The sequence below is a fragment of the Anopheles funestus genome, chromosome 2RL (genome assembly GCF_943734845.2).
Source record: "Anopheles funestus chromosome 2RL, idAnoFuneDA-416_04, whole genome shotgun sequence".
In the NCBI taxonomy this organism is placed as follows: domain Eukaryota; kingdom Metazoa; phylum Arthropoda; class Insecta; order Diptera; family Culicidae; genus Anopheles; species Anopheles funestus.
Window position 1 is genome coordinate 51,803,571 of NC_064598.1, and position 17,498 is coordinate 51,821,068.

Here is a 17,498-nt window from a genome sequence, read left to right on the forward strand (position 1 = left end):
AAACGTGCCTTACCCCTGGCATGGCTTTTGGGAGCTTTCTACAAACTTGTCAATTCACAGCCTAGCAGTTCAGCCCCACTATTAGTTAATATTTCTATGCCTGTTATATTTCCTCTTCTCGCTTCTTATCTCTGCCGTCTTACCGCGTTTGTGACTCTTCGTGTGCAGATTGAAGGAAAAACGGAAACCGTTGTCTAAAATTAGTCTCATCCTGTCTTCCTACCTTACCGCACCCCATCGTTCATCCAAACATCGATCTCTTCCTCCTGTTTTTTCTCCATTTCTGCGGTAAGCGGCGCTCGTCTTTATCGTTGATTAACGAACGTCACTTTTGCCACCTTCTTTTCCCGTGCACCGCTTTTTTTGTTTCTCTCGCCAAAAACCTTTCTTCCCAGCTGCGAGGGAAACCGATTTTCCGGCAGCTATTAATGCAATGACGCGGTGGATGAGATTTTGTTTAGTTAAAATGTGGGACAGATGCATTCATTTATTTGACTTGCGTCCACGATGGAACCGTAACGAAGCGCGATTACCGCGATTTTGATGGATACGCTTTTACTATCGAATTTGGACCGGGAACCGAAAATCGATGTTTGATTCGATAGAAATCGTTAATGAACATATCAGCAGGCATCGGATCGTGTGAATTGTACTCTTACAAAAAGGCTTACCTTACTAACCTTACAAAATGTTTAATCTATGTTAGTGACAATTTGTAATACTGCTTTAAAGAAAGATATACAGTGAGAATGTTGAAGAATATAAATTTTTTATTGTACATTTATTATTACAATTATTGTATTTGCTCCATGCTTTAGATTTCAGAAATGAAATATTCCTACAGCATAATATTTTCAAATTAATAAACTAAGAATCATCACAGGTAGCTCCATTCATAAAATTTTCAAATCGTTTGATTTGAATATATTATCAAATATTTGACGAAACAAGGGACTGTAAAAAAACTTACATGATTAGTACATGATTATGCAGAATCCTGAAAAAATTAAATTTTCAAATCAAATCACCTTTCCTAGTACCTGAGCGTATATCTTTCTTTCAGCTCGATCCTTATGATAACGAATTATGGCTTTAGTGAGTTGTTATTCCTACTAACCAGTGTAATCGACATTCCCCTAAATATTTTCTTTAGATAACATGGTTAATATATTTGTTTTATCTTTTTCTACTTCATAAGATTATTAAAGTATTCTTGGAATTGTGAAACGGGAAATATCAATATTGCATTGCTGCATTCGCCCATTTCTGGGAATTTATGTATAATCTCAAGCCACACGAAGAACAAAAAAACCGCAAAGTCTTTTGTCCTATGCAAAACATCAAGAATAACACTTAAACGATGAATTGCATACTTTCAGGCGTTATCTATAATGTAAACTTTACATGAAAGATGCAAACACACTAATATATAAAATTATATTCTCCTAAGGAATAATCGACAAAAAGTTATTTGCTTGATTAAATGTAAAAACACCATTAAAGTTTTTTTCCTTAAACAAACAATATTTTGGATCGTGCTTTACGCTACAACCTAAATCAATGAAATTGAATCACCCTCTGTTCGGTGCAGGCCTCTCATGAGTACGAGAGTGCCAAGAAATGCATCAAACAAAATCATTTCTCTCACTGCATCTGCTCAGAGAGTTAAACAGCCGCAGCAGCAGCAAAAACACTTGTTGCGTACACAATAATCTACATTGTCTCTAGCATATGGGGTTTTGCATAAATCATACACAGAAAAACAAAGCCGGATGCGTTCTTCATGATATGAGCAACACGGGAGGAAAAAAACGCGCCCATTTAATAATTGCATCTTTATTGCACATTTTTTCACGCGCACCCCCATATTTTGAAGCAATGTAAATGCACCAATGCACCACCATTTCACTTGTTTGCAGAAGATCGCGTGGAATGTTTAATTACGCATGACAGATGAGCTGATCATACTGCGCCGGGGTGCAAAAACGATCGTACTGCACATCGCGATCAGCGAAACGTAAACAAAAAGTATCTCATGAGTCAATGCTCTCCCGCGAGAGGGTTTAGCTCAGCATCAGAGAATGAGCAGGGTTTGCAAAGCGCACAAACGTTATATATTTTTGTATTTTATCTCTTCTGCTTTGTTTTATGAAATTCCTTATTGAATTATATATCTCTCAGATCCAATAATATTATTCAAAGAAGCTTTTAAAATTTGTCTCCTAAGCCTTTTTTATTTATTTAAAATATTTGTCATTTTTCGTTAAACTTTGTAAAGCATACAAGCAGATAAAAATCCACATATAACGTTAAATATTGTAATGCTACTATAGGAAAATAACATACCGAACCAAACACACTCATGAGTGATTCAAAAATGTAAACAAAGCGAAAAGAAACCAAGAGACTGAGAGAGACTTGTCAAAATTGCTCCCTTTGTCCATGAATGGTGGCCAAACATAAAACCATGCGAGCCAGCGGAGACGTGATGTAGTTTTGTTCGAATGCCCAACATAGTAAGTTCGTAAATCCGTGAATCACAGTGATCCGGCGCTCTGTACGACGCCATTGTGATTATCGCTCGCAACCAATAGATAAGCGTTAAGCGTGTGGTAGTGTGGTAGACGAACAGCAAGAACTGAGATAAGATAAGCTACTTTTGTCCAGCAAAAACTGATCGTACGGACGTATTTGTTCTACGGAGAGTCAACAGTCCAGGCTATCAGCCAGCTTGTTTGGAACAGTGACTTCGAACAGCTTCTAGAAATTATTCCATCATGAGGAATCTGCTGATCGATCAGGTAAGCATTGCAACCGGTCTGGTCCGGGCTGCTAGCCGTGTGTTCCCTTTCCGTGATCTTCTCATCCGATGAACATTGAGGCACCTAAATTTAGAAAACCGTGTGCAATTTTACGGACAACACCGGCCGGGACCGAAACGTGGAAACCATTAGCGGACGGTAGAATTGATTGCGCAGGAATTAAAGTTTAAAATCCGCACGAAGGTATTGCTCGAACCAATTGGAATATTTCGGTGGAATGTTTTAAGCAATTTGTTGCATTCCAATACCTGCAAAACAAATCAAGCACCGTGGATGGGAAGATGTTTGGACAGTTTCACTGACCCCTGTCCGTAAGGTGTTTATTTCTAAATATTTCTCGAAGTGGAAAAAAAGCCCCCAAACACCTTCCCCAGCTCTCAACCCTCGTTTCTGTACGTTAAATGGAAGTGCTAAAATTAGGTACTTGATGTCGCGAGTTGTCATTTCACTTTTCGCCACCTTCGAACGTCTCACTTCCGACCGACCTCCAGTGACATAATCCTTGCCAAATCTCGTTCTTCGTAAATCAATCCACCCGTGTGTGTCAATCGGTGTGAGAAAGCAACACATAAAAGACATGCAACAAAATTGCGGCAAAGTGGTTTTCCTTTTTCGGATGACCGAATCACTGGGCCGCCTCGGTCCGGGTGTGACCGTATAAGGAAAAACCAACTGAACCGCGGCCTGCCTCAACGGCTAGATCCTCCCCCCCTGTGGGGCGCAGCCGGCTGACGGGTTAATAATAATTGAATTTTAATGAACTCACCTACCAGCGCACCAGGTCCCTGTCGCTCTGTATTGCTAACGGTTTCCGGCGCTTTCGCCATCCGCCATTTGAGACGCTTGTGCCAACCGGCTCGCGGCCGTCTTAATGCACTAAACCGTTGTGGCTTTCCCAAAAACGAGACAGGTACGTTAAAGTAACAAACAAAAAAATGCACACATACACGTACTGCTGCCAACTGTTGCGAGAGATCTTTCCGGCGGTCTGTCAAGAAAATGGATCAGATGGATTTCAACAATAGTAATAAAAAATATACTAACACACGCGCCCATCATCAATGGCCATTGGCCGCACCGGAATAAGTCAATGAGATGGTCCGGCAGCACCATCTTCCCCTTCTCGGTCCCCGGCCCATCGCTGTGGTGTGAAGAGAAGCGTGCAGGTGAAAATATATTTCCTTCGCACCATATGTGTGCATTTTCACGCACTTGCACGCGCTTGGCATGGGACCCTGCGCCTTCGTCTGCGGTGGTTTATGCGCACGCATTCACATTCCGCACCAATACAGTAGTGTGCGCGTACACCCGCACACCCCGAAATGTTGTTGATCGCAATAGCGGGTACGATCGGGGTACGGATCTTGTTAGACAACATGGTTTGCTAGTCAGTCGTGTGTGGGAAGTAGGATTTGTCCATGATTCACTCTATTTATTCGAACGAAACTAACGGTTGCGAATGGCAGATTGATGCGGCCACACATGTTCGACGCTGATCTTGGCAAAGATTCATTTGTTGCCGCATTACGAATGGGCGTCATTTAAAGCAAAGGGAAGAGATACTTCTTTCGTCCACTTATTCACTTTAGGCGTTTGAAATATCATTGATCGTGTCTGAGACGGCAGACAGACGCACGCAGTGTCAATGTGAGTAAAGTGTTTTAAGTCAATCTATTCTACTGTGTCAGCCAACTACTGCTCCAAATATTTCCATCTTGCACGTAGTAGTTTTGCTAAAAGATCAACGAATGACAAATTAAATTTTTACTTTCTTCTTTCATGATCGCTCAAAATTCTGTTTTTGTTTGCCTTCATGGAACTCATGATGAAAAGCTTAGATAAGATAAACATTTTATCGCAGTTCTTCTGAATCTCTTTGAGTAACATAGTTTGATAAGAATAACTTTCAAATTCGTATCTTACACATTTTATTCATATAAGTGGTCATCGTAAATATTGAGGCAATTTTGAGTGGTTTAAATTTAACATTTCTGGTTAAAGTTTAAAGTCTACTGTTTAGAAGGTGATGTGTGCCGAGTGCAATGAATAATCAAAGTATTTACAGAACCATGACATACCAAATGTCTTCACTGAAATGAGTCGCTACATCTGTGTACATTATCCAATTCGGTACGATCACTAACCATTCGTACGACCGAAAACAATCACATTCCAACGTGCACAACTTATTACTCATGAACTTATAAGGCAAACCAAACAAACATCCTGTCGCATTGCGTTCTGGTGTTTAATTTATTTCGAGTGCTAGTGTTTTTAATTATAACACCAAATATTATCCGCATACCCGACCGACTTCCAACCCGAATGCAGTTCTCGGTCTGTGTCATGCAACCGGCAAGCAATGATGCAATGTGCCGAAACTTCCACTTCTCATGAACGAAAAAAATATACAAGCGCAATGAAAACCATCGAAACGATCTTTTACTTTGGTTTGAAAATATAGCAGACGCGCTCGAAAAAAAAATCCCATCCCAACACACGCATATACGACCACCGACATTTTGCGTCCAAATTGACGATGCGAATCAGCGTCCCTCTCCGAGTGAGGGTGGTGGTACGTTGTTGTAGTTGGTGATCGTGAACTAAGAGGATTTTTGTTATTTTTAACCCAACCGCGAGTGTCTTTGTTGGTTGGTGGAGCAGAATTTACACGTACTCAACACGAAAAGAAGACGAAAAAAAAGCGCGTCCTTCTCGGTAGCATGAATGGTTTCCCTATGCTGTTGTGTGGTTGTGTTTTGCTTGTTTGGCATTACTTTTATCGACTGATGGCAAATGGTGGTACAACCAGGGAGCCGTGAATGCGTCACACTACCCAACCCGCGTCTATCGTGTAACCTACGACGCACTTTTATCTCACGCGACCGATGAGTAATATCGAACTTGAGCCGCACGTGACGCCAATCGGATGGTATGCGCCGAGGAATGTTTGTACGACACCGCACGATCTTATCCAACGTTTCTAACAGACGTTTTTTTTCGTGTTTTTCACTTACAGATTCGTGAGGATGGGTTCGCCGTGATCGATGACTTTCTGACACCGGACGAGATACAAGATCTGTTAAAGATCGGCCAGAACCTCCACCAGGATGCACCGAAAGAGGAGCGAAAAGTGTTCAGCGCAAACGCGGACGGCAAATCGGCCCAAAGTCGCGAGCAGTATTTTCTCGACAGTGCGGACAAGGTGCGATACTTCTTCGAGGAAGGTGCCGTTGGAGAAAACGGCGAGCTGCTGGTCGATCCATCGATTGCACTGAACAAGGTGGGACATGCCCTGCACACGGAACATCCCGCGTTCGAAGAGGTTACGTTTTCGAACCGCGTGAAGGAAGTATGCTGGCAGCTTGGATTCCGACGACCGGCCGTTGCGCAGAGTATGTACATCTTCAAAAACCCGGGCATTGGTGGGGAGGTTAAGTCGCATCAGGATGCCACCTACCTGTACACGGAACCGAGCACAACGATCGGCTTCTGGATACCGCTCGAGGATGCCACACTCCAGAACGGGTGTCTGCACTTCATCAAGGGTTCCCACAAAAGCGGTGTCCATCGGCGGTGAGTAATAGTTCAAACATGAGCAGTCGTGAGGGAGGGTCGTGATGTGCTTCTATTGAGCAGAGTCTTTAATATGAATCTTCATTGTACAGTCGTTCAAAACATGAGTAAAAGTTACTTAAATCTTCAAGAATTCATAAACACAGACAGAATTAAGATTCGGCCAAAGTTCATATAAATTCCTTCCAAATAAATGAAATTTAAACAATTCATGGATCAGAAATCCCAGATATAGTAAAATAAAAAGTAAAATACCAGTAGTAGCGATGTGCAAAGTGAGTGAGAATGAATGAGTGAATACAATCTTTCTTGAGAGTGAGTTAATTCTAATCTCAACAAAGAGTTATTATAATTATAATAAAAAGAGTTGAAATATTTTTTTTGAAACATTAAAGTGGCAATTCACTCATGAAAGAGCCATTTGATTCGTAAAAGTGTCATTTGACTCTTATAGAGTCATGATTCTTTGTGGTGATCTTTGACTTACTTATTCACGAGTCATATCACTCTTTGACTCGAAGAAGTGTCATTTGACTCTTTGTGGTGACCTTGGACTCACTCATTAACGAGTCAACAATTTAATATTTAAAAATAACTATTCGAATAGACAGTTATAGAATTTATTCACTTACGTGAGTCACTCACTCAGAGTTAACTCACCTGAACGAGTTATTATTCCCATCTCTAGTCCATAGTATTCGACAAATCTTAGCGACAAATTAGAGATTCATTCGTCGTAGTAGAGCTTCAGAGTTCAGAGTAGAGCTGTCTTAAATAGATTACTACAATTTAGCAAAAATATAAAATAATCTTTTAGAAGTTACTTCTTTTCTTCCTTTAGATCTCAACTTCTTACAACTATTCTTAATTTAGTAACCAAAACAAGTTTTTGCAATACTCAACCATCCAGTCACATTAAACTTAAAACTGTTGGAAAAGTCTTTGATCTCATTGCTTTTCTTTCGTTTCTTACAGATGGATCCGCAATCAGGACAAAAGTGCCGACGAACTGCTGATCTACGATCGACCGGCACCGCTATACCCGCAGTCCAACTTTGTCGCCGTACCGGTAAAGGCCGGTTCATGCGTCCTTATCCACAGCCAGGTGGTGCACCGGAGCGATGCGAACAAATCGGAACGTAGCCGGCACGCGTACACCTTCCACGTGATCGAAAGCGAAGACTGCGTATATTCCAAAGAAAACTGGCTCCAATCATCAGAGGATCGTCCATTTCCGGTGCTGTACGAACGTAAATAGGGCTTTCAAAACAACGCACAATGCTAGTGCGTTACGATCGATTCCATCGGCAGACGATTGTTTTAGGATGTAAGATGTCCCTTTCCCATCATTTGCAGCGACCGATGATGGTAAATCGAAGTGTCTCTCTGTAATTTACTTGTAACATGTACAACTGTTTGAAGTGTGTGTGAAATATTTTTTTTTGTAACCCATCATCGCAACGCAACCGAACCTTTGCTCTCTCTCCGTGCCATAGATGTTTATTTACACTTCGGCGTTGGCGATTCGGTGCTCCTCTGATACACACAGTTTCTTTCCCCCTTCTCGTAAAAAAGGTGCCTCAATGCGCCAATGCGGTAGTTGGATCACAAACGGACCCGAAGCCAGCTGCAGCCGGTATAAGCTATGTAGCAAATTGTGAATAAAACAACTATTAAATTGCTAATTACATGAATAGTGTTTCCTTCCGTTCGTTCTCTGCATCATTGCCTGTGAGGGTCGGTGGCACTGATCTTTTCCCTCCTCCTTTTTATTTCAATGCCATCGGTCACGAATGGGTTGCGATCTGTGGTCGTTGTAGTGGAAAGAAAGGCACAGGACAGTAAGCCTTTATAGCAACACTTTTCCCATTTTTTTTAGACCGACCCGACAATAGTGCGGTTGAGTTGATTAGCAATTCATGGTAGTAAGGTATGATTGTTAAGATTTATTTAGTACCTTGTTATTGCCCATTAAGTAGGCTAAGTGGTGAAAAAAACATCTGGCCTAAATAAACTGCTCATTTCTTAGCCTTTAATTCGTAAACATCGGTACGCTTCTGGCGTAGAATCGGTATTTGCTGCTTAATCTCATCGCACAACTTAAGGTTGATGTCCGTAACTAGCAGCTCCTGATCTTCCTTTGCCCGGCACAACACTCGGCCCCAAGGATCACAGAGCAGCGAATAACCGTACGCAACATAGTCGGTCGTTGGATCCCGTGCCGGTGACACAAGCGCCACAAACATCTGATTGTCCAGGGCTCTGGCGCGCCCCAGCAAATCCCAGTGCAGTGGTCCAGTGTACGGATCGAACGCAGACGGGAAGATCATCATGTCGCAGCCAAGCTCACGATAGCACGCCGTCAACTCGGGGAATCGTTTGTCCCAACAAATGCCCAAACCGATCTTCAGTGTCCCGATGGTAAATGTTGCGAAACGATCACCTGGGGCTAAGGCAGACGATTCCTGGAACGTGCACCGGCCAGGGATGTTCATGTCGAAGAGATGCATCTTCCGGTACTTGCACAACAGTTCTCCCTTTGGACCAAACACAGGGCAAGTGTTGTACAGCTTGGTACCGTCACGCTCCGGATATGTACCACCGACGAGATATACACCGAGCTCGGCAGCTACCCTGGCCAACGCCTGACTCGTTTCACCCCGTGGAATCTCCTCGGCATGCCGTCCAAATTCGGCCGTACTGTACGGTGAGTTAAAGCACTCCGGCAGGATGATCAACTGGGCACCTCGATCCTTTGCTAGCCGGATCTGCGCGATGGCATTCGCAATGCACTCCTTCTTCGTTGGACGGCCGTACAACTGCACCAAAGCTACACGAAGCGTAGACATTTTTTTTTTGTAACGATCCAACCGATCTGATCGGCAACACCGGAATGATAGTTCCTGATCTACTGCTGTTTCACTGTCTCCGGTAGGCGCTTTATATAAACATGGCAAAACTGTACCATTCCAACGACGATCGCTTATCGATATCGAACCGATCTTGTTGCAAGGATGCAATAAATTTGCTAACGTGTTAACAGCATCACACCACCGAGAGCAAAATGTGCTGCAAATCGCGGGTGGCAAAGGTTGAATGGGCAGCCCATTATGATAAGAGTGATGCACGATTCCAGGAAGCACATTCAATTCACGAAAGGGATTGAATGCAATCGTTCGTTAAAAATGTATTTTAACGAGAACAAAATGTTTTACTGAAGTTAATTGGCAAGAGAAATTCTTATAAGAAAAATCTTTATATTTAGTATTTAAATTGTCACAAAGCATCAAAAAACTTGCATCGCTATGCAAAATGCAAGCCTACCTATCGGGCGCAAAACGTTTAAATTGCAAAAGATCGCAAACGATCAGCATTTGAACACTCACTCAAACTCTGTATGTTGAACTTGGGATGTAAAATCTAATGTAAAATACTCTAATATTTCACTAAACACATAGAAACACCTATTTTAAAACATTTCATCGTTTGGTGCATGCTGACGATTGGATTTGTTATTGTAAAACATTCGATTGATGAATCGGCTTGGTGGGGTTGTAAAGTGATTGATGGGTAGATTAGTAGTTATAGATTATTACCAATGCGAAGTTTTCGTGATAAAGCAAATTGGTGAAATTTGTCAATTATTCTAATTACGCCAATCATGAGTTTGCTTAAGATTGCTGTTATTTTAATCACAACTTTAACTGAACTTGTGTGAAATATTTTACGATTCTCATGTGCGATGCATATGGTCCAGAAAAATACTCGATGTGCTGGTATCAGTTTTAGTTTTAAACTATTTTTCTAACAAATTTAGAAAGCAAATCCAAACCGGCAAAACGGCCCTAATCGGTTACATTAGTGTGAATTGATGGCACCAAAACAATTCGATTATTTTATGCGCTCAGTAATCGATCATGTCTTTGTCACGCATTATTCTTCGTTTCGCTCCCCAGTCCTTCTCGCATTCACGTTCATCTCATCTCGTTCCATTGCTTATCGACAGACCGCGGCAATAAACAGCTGTACGGTCATCGTGCGTAACGTCAAAACAAATCTCAGTCCGTAACCGGTCACCCGGTCGCCGTATGGTTTCCGGGGGTCAAACAGGAAAGCTGATAGCGTACAGCACCAGTACAATCGAAACCCTGTCCACAGAGCAGATGGTGTTCCGAGCGTGCAAGGTGCAGCAGTAGTTCGGGAACGCACTTGACCGTGAGTAGCAGTCAAAGCAGTAACGGCAACGGTAAAGTGCAGTGTTTGGTAAAATCGGGCCTAGAAACCTGTGGAATAGCGTTGTTCGTTGTGTACTGTCGTCCGTCCGTGTTACCAAAATGACGATCAAGATCGCTCTCATACAGCTGCGTGTAGTTGATTCGAAGGAGAAGAATCTTAAGAATGCCATCGATCTTATACGCATCTCAAAGAAGGAAAAGGATGCAAATGTGGTCGTGCTACCGGAGTGTTTCAACGCACCGTACACGGCCGATTCATTGCAGGACGTGGCTGAGGAGATCCCGAGTGGTGAAACCTGTCGGGCACTGTCGAATGCTGCCCGCGATTTCGGTGTGCACGTTGTCGGTGGTTCGATCGTCGAATCGTTTAGTGGACGGCTCTACAACACCTGTACCGTCTGGGGCCCTGAAGGTGATCTAGTGGCAAAATATCGGAAGGTAAAGCTAAAATCACGAGTATCTGCCACTGTGCTGGCTGTGTTCTAAGATCTACTGATATTCTTTCGTTTCCAGGTGCATCTGTGTGATTCGAGCCTTAGCGGGAAAACGACGGTAGCAGAAACGAAGCTATTCACGCCCGGTGACAAATATGCCACGTTTACCGTTGGAGAAACGCGCATCGGGCTGGGTATTTGTTGGGATATGCGGTTCGCCGAGTTTGCCACTGCCTATCGCACGATGGGCTGCGATCTACTAATCTATCCGGCAGTGTGTGATGTACCGACCGGAGAGCAACACTGGGAGCTACTGGCCAAGGCACGTGCTCTGGACAACCAAACGTTTGTCGCATTCTGTTCACCTGCGCGGGACACACACGCCAAGCTGATCCCGTACGGCCATTCGCTGGTGGTCGATCCTTGGGGTCGCGTCATCCAACGAGCAACCGAGTTTCAGGAGATCGTCGTGGCGGATCTGATACTCAAGGAGCTGTCCGACGTTCGCAAGCGGATACCGGTGTTCGATCAGAAGCGAACGGATCTGTACGAGCTGAAGGTTGACTGTACTGTCTGAAACGTAATTTCGCAATCATCGTATGCGATTGCGAATCGTATGCCGTACAATGGACAGCGATGATGATCGCGTGTGTTTGTTCCTTATTTTGCCTTGTGTTGTGATCATCTTTTTGCTATACTGTGTGCTCGGTTTTAGAAGATCAAATGTTAAACAATCTTTCGTATGGTACCATAGCTACTTTTTTCGGTTTACTGATAATGAATAAAAACATACTCTTTTGCAATAGTCTAATAATTCAATTGCAACAAATCATGGGTGTGATGGTTTCACGATCGTTATGTGCAGAAGTCATGAACACATGCAACGATCTTATCGGGCGATCTGATTATTATTTTCCATAGTAATTATCATTTTAAATGAATAAACATGATTTTTTTAAGATTTCACTCACCATACAATGTCTTGTCTTGTTTTAGATTTTAATCTTCAAGGTCAAGATCAAGATGTTAAAACGACCAAAAGAACTTCTTTTCATTTGCCGACATGAATCCCAAATTATATTGTCTACTTAATTTTTCTTGGACCGGGATTTGTAATTTCATGACAGCAGGGGGGAATTTTCACAACTTACTTACAAACATTAAACAAGTTGTTCAATAATATGACATCTTCAAACTGGCATATGAATATATAGGAGAGTCCAAATTATTTGTTTAAGTCTTACCTACTCTACTCTAGTCGGTCGGTAAACGGCAGGCAAAGGCCTTGAAGTATGCATTTTCTTTATCTTTTTCTTGTTCTTTTGCGAGGTACATCACCTCTGGAAACCTCTGGACCCTCTAGATATGTAAACCTGGAACTATGGACGTATGTCCTGAAAGTTGAAACAAGTTCTCCAGCATTATACATGATCATCTTTTTCATGATTGTCTGTATTGTTGAATGAGTATATCGTCATCTAGATAACACAATCAAACGCATCCAATAAAAAATGAAAAAATACTATTACCAGGCGCCATGCAACTGTCATTTTAATTACTCGTTCTGATCGCAGTTGCCGCTTGACGGCGGTTGTCAAATTTTGTTCGTCGGGTGTGTGTTATTATCTACAACAACAACAACCACTATTTAACACAGATGATTTAAAAACAGCTGATAATTGTATTTAATCGTAGTTCAACGATTTTTTCAGTACATTTGTGTTTCAAAACGCCATTGTTTTAATTCATCAATCTACAGCAATAGTTCAGGAAGTGTCTAGCATTTGATAGTCTGTCTGATATTTGCGATCGCGGTTAGCGGAAAACATTATCAATATTGTAACATCTCGAAGGTTTGTGTAATTTGTGTAAAACATTTATAACAAGAAAGCTGTTTGTATTACAAGAAAGATTTTCATGTAAAAATTGATGCATAAAAGAGTGTGTTCATAAGTATATGTATTTTTAAATTCCAAGTGAATAGATCGAGCTATGTCGCTGCATAATCCCGCACTGATAAGACCCTATTATCAAAAGGAAGAAGCAAACATAAACAGCTATTCTTTTTTTATTATCTAATTTATTATCTAAAAAAGCAACTGTGTCAGATTGGCTGCCACTTTCACGGTAACAGATGACCACGATGGCTCGCGGTAAGCCAGTAAAAGTAAATACGAAAAGTTTACTTGAATATAATTTGCGATCTTTCTTCACAGCTGGATTTCGCATTGCCTTGCTACAGTTGAAAGTAGGTGCAAGCAAGGCACAAAACATCGAAAACGCTTTGGCCAAAATACGGTTTGCCGCAGTGGACAAAGGTGCCCGTGTGGTAGCACTGCCAGAATGTTTCAACTCACCGTACGGAACGCAACACTTTCCAGCATATGCAGAAGAAATCCCAACCGGCGAAACAAGCCGCAGCCTAGCAGCGATAGCGAAGGAGCTCGGCATTTACCTTATCGGCGGAACGATTCCGGAGAAGTGTACAACGGATAACAAACTGTACAACACCTGCACCGTATGGTCACCGGACGGTGCCCTTATGGCGACGTACCGCAAAATCCATCTTTTCGACATTAACATACCAGGCGGGATCACGTTCCGTGAATCGGACGTCCTGACGGGCGGTAGCGACCTAGCGACGGTTTCCATCGAGGGTGCGAAAATTGGCATCGGCATTTGCTACGACATACGGTTCGATGAGCTAGCGCGACTGTACCGCAATCAGGGGTGCGATATGCTAATCTACCCAGGTGCATTCAACATGAAGACCGGTCCGTTGCATTGGGAGTTGCTTGCCCGAGGCCGTGCGAACGATACGCAGTCGTACGTGGCGACCATTTCACCGGCACGCGACCCTTCCGCTGGATACGTTGCCTGGGGCCACTCGATGGTGGTCGATCCGTGGGCAAAGGTTATCGTGGAAGCTAACGAAGACGAAGCAACAGTTATCACGGACGTGAATCTCCAGACGGTGGATGAAGTGCGGGCACAGATTCCGATATTCAGCCAACGCCGAACGGACCTCTATAAAACGGAACCACTTGGAAAATAGCGTATGTAGTACGCGTACCGAATATTTGCCATTTTATGTAAAAAAAACTGTTGAAAATAAACCTAAACGCTATATGGCTATATCGCATAATGGTTGTTTATGTTGCTGCGGTCAACTTGCGGTAAATCGTGTTCCGTCGTTGGCTTACTTTTCCGTTTCATAGCTATATTGATTCAATTGACAATAACGAACGTTATCGCAGGCAGATAAATAATAGTCACATATAGATACTATTTAAAGCACTATCTACTGATAAGGGCTAACCAACAACAATCATGCTCATGTCGAAAGCTATGTGGTTGCAGATTCAATGCCAGGTTTTGTTTGCTTCCGTCGAGACACGTCACCAAACTCCAACCACACAATGAAGATTCACATGTTTCTAGTAAATTTACTACTAATTAGCAGTGTCATGATTGGTTGTAATGCAAGGTGCAGCATGAAGATAGGTGATCAAGTTTCCGGTAAGTGGATTGTCCATTAGCCTCCATGCCGAAATGGTTCGCTAATGCTGCTGACACTGTTTGTCAGGTGAACGATTGCTGCACAACATAACCATTTCGAAAGGACCTTTGGATGTGGAACAAATAATCGAAATGGAGCTGGATTATCGCGTTAGTCCGCTACAAAGCGAAGAAATTAGCTACGTCCAGCTCGATGGTACCGGTCCCGGGTGTTCCGCTATCATAAGTAATAGTGTGGATCGCAAAAAGCAATTGTATGGTACGGTTTCGAGTACAAGCGAACTCAGAGAGTTTTCCGTCACACTCTCAGTGTATGGAATTATAAGAATAAACGGTTCTTGATCAGTATTGGAAAACAGCACTGAAAACTATAGGAGAAGCATACCAAACTGACACTGTACACCAAGTGTTTTATTTCTGCAAATGACCTTCTTCCTAGACAAAATATTCCATATTGAACTCGACCACGGAACACGGTGTGGTGATTTCGAACGCTTGCAGTACCGTCGGATGTAGCACACCGATACGCCCGATTTCCGTTCCCTTATACAGCACCGCAGCACAACGGCCCGGGAAGTAGGCCGGATCATCGCATGCCTGCAAATAGTATCCGGTCGCCTTATCCCACGGCACCTCTAGCAGCTGCATCACACGGTCCAACAACCCGTGCACCACCTCGAAACCGGCCGTCTTGTTACAGTTTACCGCACACACCCGACGTTCGTTCTTGGCACCAACCTCCGATTTGCTATCCGCCAGCACAACATCGGACACCTCGAACAGCTTCAGTGGCAGTGGCATTTTGCGATTGGCAGCGAGCGTTTTCAGCAATCCCGGTATTAGCGTAGTGCGGACCACCTGAAACTCGAGCGTCTTCGGATTGGCTATGTGAACTGCCGGGATTTGATCGATGCTTGCGTTCATCTTGGTCGCAATATCGTCCCGTGAGCAAAGTGTAAACGTTAATCCCTCCGTGAAGCCGGCCTGGGCAATCTGTTCCCGCAGCTGCTCGGTCAGTTTGTTCAACGGGTACTGCTTTGCAATGTGCATCTTCGCCGGTAACGTTTTCGGGATGCGATTATATCCATAGGCGATGGCCACATCTTCGTAAATGTCACAAACGTGCAGCATATCGTGCCGGGTGGGCGGAATTTCAACTTCCAACGTGTCCGGATCGGTTTGCTTGGTCGGAAGCAATCGGTTTAGCAGCTTCGTCATGTTCTCTGCCGATTCGTTCAGTCCAATGTAGGCGTTCGTCTTGGCTACCGAAATCGTTTCCTTCCGGAAGGCAAGATCCGGATATTGTTTCGTTTCGCCGCTTGCCGATACTACGTCACAGTATTCGACGGTAAATTGTTTCGCGCAATGCGTGGAAAACATGCACACAAGCGTATCGAGTACGATCCGCGCCTTGGTCAAATCCGTTGCCGTACACTCGATGAAGACGTTTTTCGTCTGCAGCGTAATCTTCGAATGATCGCCATTGATAATCGGTGGCAACGATAGTACCACACCGTTCGCATCATAAATCACCGGATACACCGGGGAGTCACGGATGATGGGAAGATATGCCTTCAGCTGGGCATGCGTTGAGTAGAACTCCATCAGCTCTTCAGCATTCATCGCCTTTTCCTGGTTCAGCGGCACGAAACTAATGTCTTTTGGCGGCTTAGCATCGTACGTGAACGGGCCCTGCAGTGTATCCAGATCGTGCGTCCCGATGGCCACCAGTGCACGCTTACGGCATATGTTTTGATGTAGCTTATCCTGCAGATCGATGAAACTGTCGTACGAGTCCTTCGTGAAGGTAATATCACGCAAGACGGCCGCTACCGCGAAGGGACGAATTAGTGCAGTAGATTTCGTAACGATCATCTTCTGCGACGACGAACTCTTGCCGGTTGGTCCGACCTTGGTGAATCGGGGAAACTTGAGCCTAAAATTAAACGATGCACACATTACATTTATTCCTTGCACTTCTATGTAGAAAAGGTTTTACTTACTTTCCAAGGAACACCTGTAACCCCATTACCAGCCCTTCCAGACAGAGCAGATCGTACCGATTGGCCGGAATGTCAATGCGGTAGATTATTTCTTCCGATGCATCCTTTGCGGCTTCCACCTGCCCCTGTTCCTTGGTAATCATCTGCTTTTCCGTAGTGATCTCGTCCAGTTCCAGGCCAAACTCGAAGCACAGTTTTTGGAATTCATCATCAGCTGCAAATTATACATGAACCGGCATCCGGTGCGAGTGTTACAAGACACATAACCTTCCTCTCGATTACACAAATGTCGGATACTAACTGTAAGTTTTACCAAGAGCCTTAAACAGTAAGTCACGTTTCACTCCGATGGTCGGCATTTTTAGTTAAGAAATATCGATCGCTGAACTGTAGGTTTTTTTGAAATTTACAGCACGGCAAGTTATCTGCACCAAAGGATATTTGTTGTTGCCAACACACCGAAAGAACTTTTATTTTTTGTGTCAAACTGCGTTTGACGTCAAAAAGCCACAGTTCAGTTACATTGATAGCCCATAGATGATTTTCGTGTTGAAGCCCGTGTGAAAATATTGTAGGTGTTTTTAAGTTGTTTAAGATAGTCTTTTTTATTTTTTACAATGATGAAAACAAATGTATGCATGTGTGAACAAATGTACGTATCTGCTATTAGCTTGTGATATCGAAAAAAATGAACTATCAAACTTGTCTTCGAACAACATCTGCGGAGGAACCGGAATTTACACGCAAATTGTTTCAAAATATACTATGCAGTAATTAATGTGGTCCAATAAACTCCATCCACCACAATTTTTATAATAATTTCCATTTGTTACATCCATTTCAACGGTCCTCTGGAACTTTCGATTTTTCTCAAGCGAAGAATTGTCCTTGCTTGCAAAAAATGTCGTA

The 17,498-nt window shown here is 43.1% G+C and overlaps 6 protein-coding genes across 7 annotated transcripts; 4 read left to right on the forward strand and 2 right to left on the reverse strand.

The window, feature by feature from the left end:
- Nucleotides 1-2,470: 2,470 nt before the first annotated feature.
- On the forward strand, nt 2,471-8,086 carry LOC125762918 (phytanoyl-CoA dioxygenase domain-containing protein 1). The gene is made up of 3 exons (XM_049425545.1): nt 2,471-2,801; nt 5,842-6,398; nt 7,374-8,086. Exons 1-3 carry the CDS (start codon nt 2,778-2,780, stop codon nt 7,654-7,656), a joined length of 864 nt encoding a protein of 287 aa, XP_049281502.1. The 5' UTR covers nt 2,471-2,777; the 3' UTR covers nt 7,657-8,086.
- A 238-nt stretch (nt 8,087-8,324) lies between these two features.
- On the reverse strand, nt 8,325-9,508 carry LOC125774896 (omega-amidase NIT2-like; the record flags this gene model as incomplete). The annotated part of the gene is made up of 1 exon (XM_049445263.1): nt 8,325-9,508. A coding segment is annotated over one exon (1,092 nt), but the record flags the coding sequence as incomplete, so codon positions are not given.
- Nucleotides 9,509-10,440: 932 nt separating this feature from the next.
- Nucleotides 10,441-11,881, forward strand: LOC125762920 (omega-amidase NIT2-like). The gene is made up of 2 exons (XM_049425549.1): nt 10,441-11,071; nt 11,147-11,881. Exons 1-2 carry the CDS (start codon nt 10,733-10,735, stop codon nt 11,642-11,644), a joined length of 837 nt encoding a protein of 278 aa, XP_049281506.1. The 5' UTR covers nt 10,441-10,732; the 3' UTR covers nt 11,645-11,881.
- A 708-nt stretch (nt 11,882-12,589) lies between these two features.
- Nucleotides 12,590-14,202, forward strand: LOC125762919 (omega-amidase NIT2-like). Of its 2 annotated transcripts, none has more exons than XM_049425547.1 (3): nt 12,590-12,920; nt 13,176-13,220; nt 13,284-14,202. In XM_049425547.1, exons 2-3 carry the CDS (start codon nt 13,202-13,204, stop codon nt 14,120-14,122), a joined length of 858 nt encoding a protein of 285 aa, XP_049281504.1. In that variant the 5' UTR covers nt 12,590-12,920; nt 13,176-13,201; the 3' UTR covers nt 14,123-14,202. The 2 variants fall into 2 exon arrangements, with proteins under 2 accessions (XP_049281504.1, XP_049281503.1); XM_049425546.1 differs by having other exon boundaries at nt 12,594-12,920; nt 13,164-13,220.
- Nucleotides 14,203-14,331: 129 nt separating this feature from the next.
- LOC125762922 (uncharacterized) lies at nt 14,332-14,986 on the forward strand. Its single transcript, XM_049425552.1, has 2 exons — nt 14,332-14,586; nt 14,654-14,986. The coding sequence occupies exons 1-2, from the start codon at nt 14,433-14,435 to the stop codon at nt 14,926-14,928; spliced, it is 429 nt and encodes a 142-aa protein (XP_049281509.1). The 5' UTR covers nt 14,332-14,432; the 3' UTR covers nt 14,929-14,986.
- Nucleotide 14,987: 1 nt separating this feature from the next.
- Nucleotides 14,988-17,092, reverse strand: LOC125762911 (phenylalanine--tRNA ligase beta subunit). Its single transcript, XM_049425538.1, has 3 exons — nt 16,891-17,092; nt 16,590-16,803; nt 14,988-16,522 (listed from the first exon to the last, which is right to left on the reverse strand). Exons 1-3 carry the CDS (start codon nt 16,946-16,948, stop codon nt 15,022-15,024), a joined length of 1,773 nt encoding a protein of 590 aa, XP_049281495.1. The 5' UTR covers nt 16,949-17,092; the 3' UTR covers nt 14,988-15,021.
- Between the last annotated feature and the right edge of the window lie 406 nt (nt 17,093-17,498).

What these genes read in the sequence shown, in the direction of transcription:
- LOC125762918 (XM_049425545.1), top strand. Translation starts at nt 2,778, where the DNA reads ATGAGGAATCTGCTGATCGATCAG. An exon ending in GGAATCTGCTGATCGATCAG is followed by an intron (nt 2,802 to 5,841) that starts GTAAGCATTGCA and finishes TTTCACTTACAG; the next exon opens with ATTCGTGAGGATGGGTTCGC. An exon ending in AAAAGCGGTGTCCATCGGCG is followed by an intron (nt 6,399 to 7,373) that starts GTGAGTAATAGT and finishes CGTTTCTTACAG; the next exon opens with ATGGATCCGCAATCAGGACA.
- LOC125762920 (XM_049425549.1), top strand. Translation starts at nt 10,733, where the DNA reads ATGACGATCAAGATCGCTCTCATACAGCTGCGTGTAGTTGATTCGAAG. An exon ending in TAGTGGCAAAATATCGGAAG is followed by an intron (nt 11,072 to 11,146) that starts GTAAAGCTAAAA and finishes TTTCGTTTCCAG; the next exon opens with GTGCATCTGTGTGATTCGAG.
- LOC125762922 (XM_049425552.1), top strand. Translation starts at nt 14,433, where the DNA reads ATGCCAGGTTTTGTTTGCTTCCGTCGAGACACGTCACCAAACTCCAAC. An exon ending in GATAGGTGATCAAGTTTCCG is followed by an intron (nt 14,587 to 14,653) that starts GTAAGTGGATTG and finishes ACTGTTTGTCAG; the next exon opens with GTGAACGATTGCTGCACAAC.
- LOC125762911 (XM_049425538.1), bottom strand. Translation starts at nt 16,948, where the DNA reads ATGCCGACCATCGGAGTGAAACGTGACTTACTGTTTAAGGCTCTTGGT. An exon ending in GGCTCTTGGTAAAACTTACA is followed by an intron (nt 16,804 to 16,890) that starts GTTAGTATCCGA and finishes TATAATTTGCAG; the next exon opens with CTGATGATGAATTCCAAAAA. An exon ending in TTACAGGTGTTCCTTGGAAA is followed by an intron (nt 16,523 to 16,589) that starts GTAAGTAAAACC and finishes GTTTAATTTTAG; the next exon opens with GCTCAAGTTTCCCCGATTCA.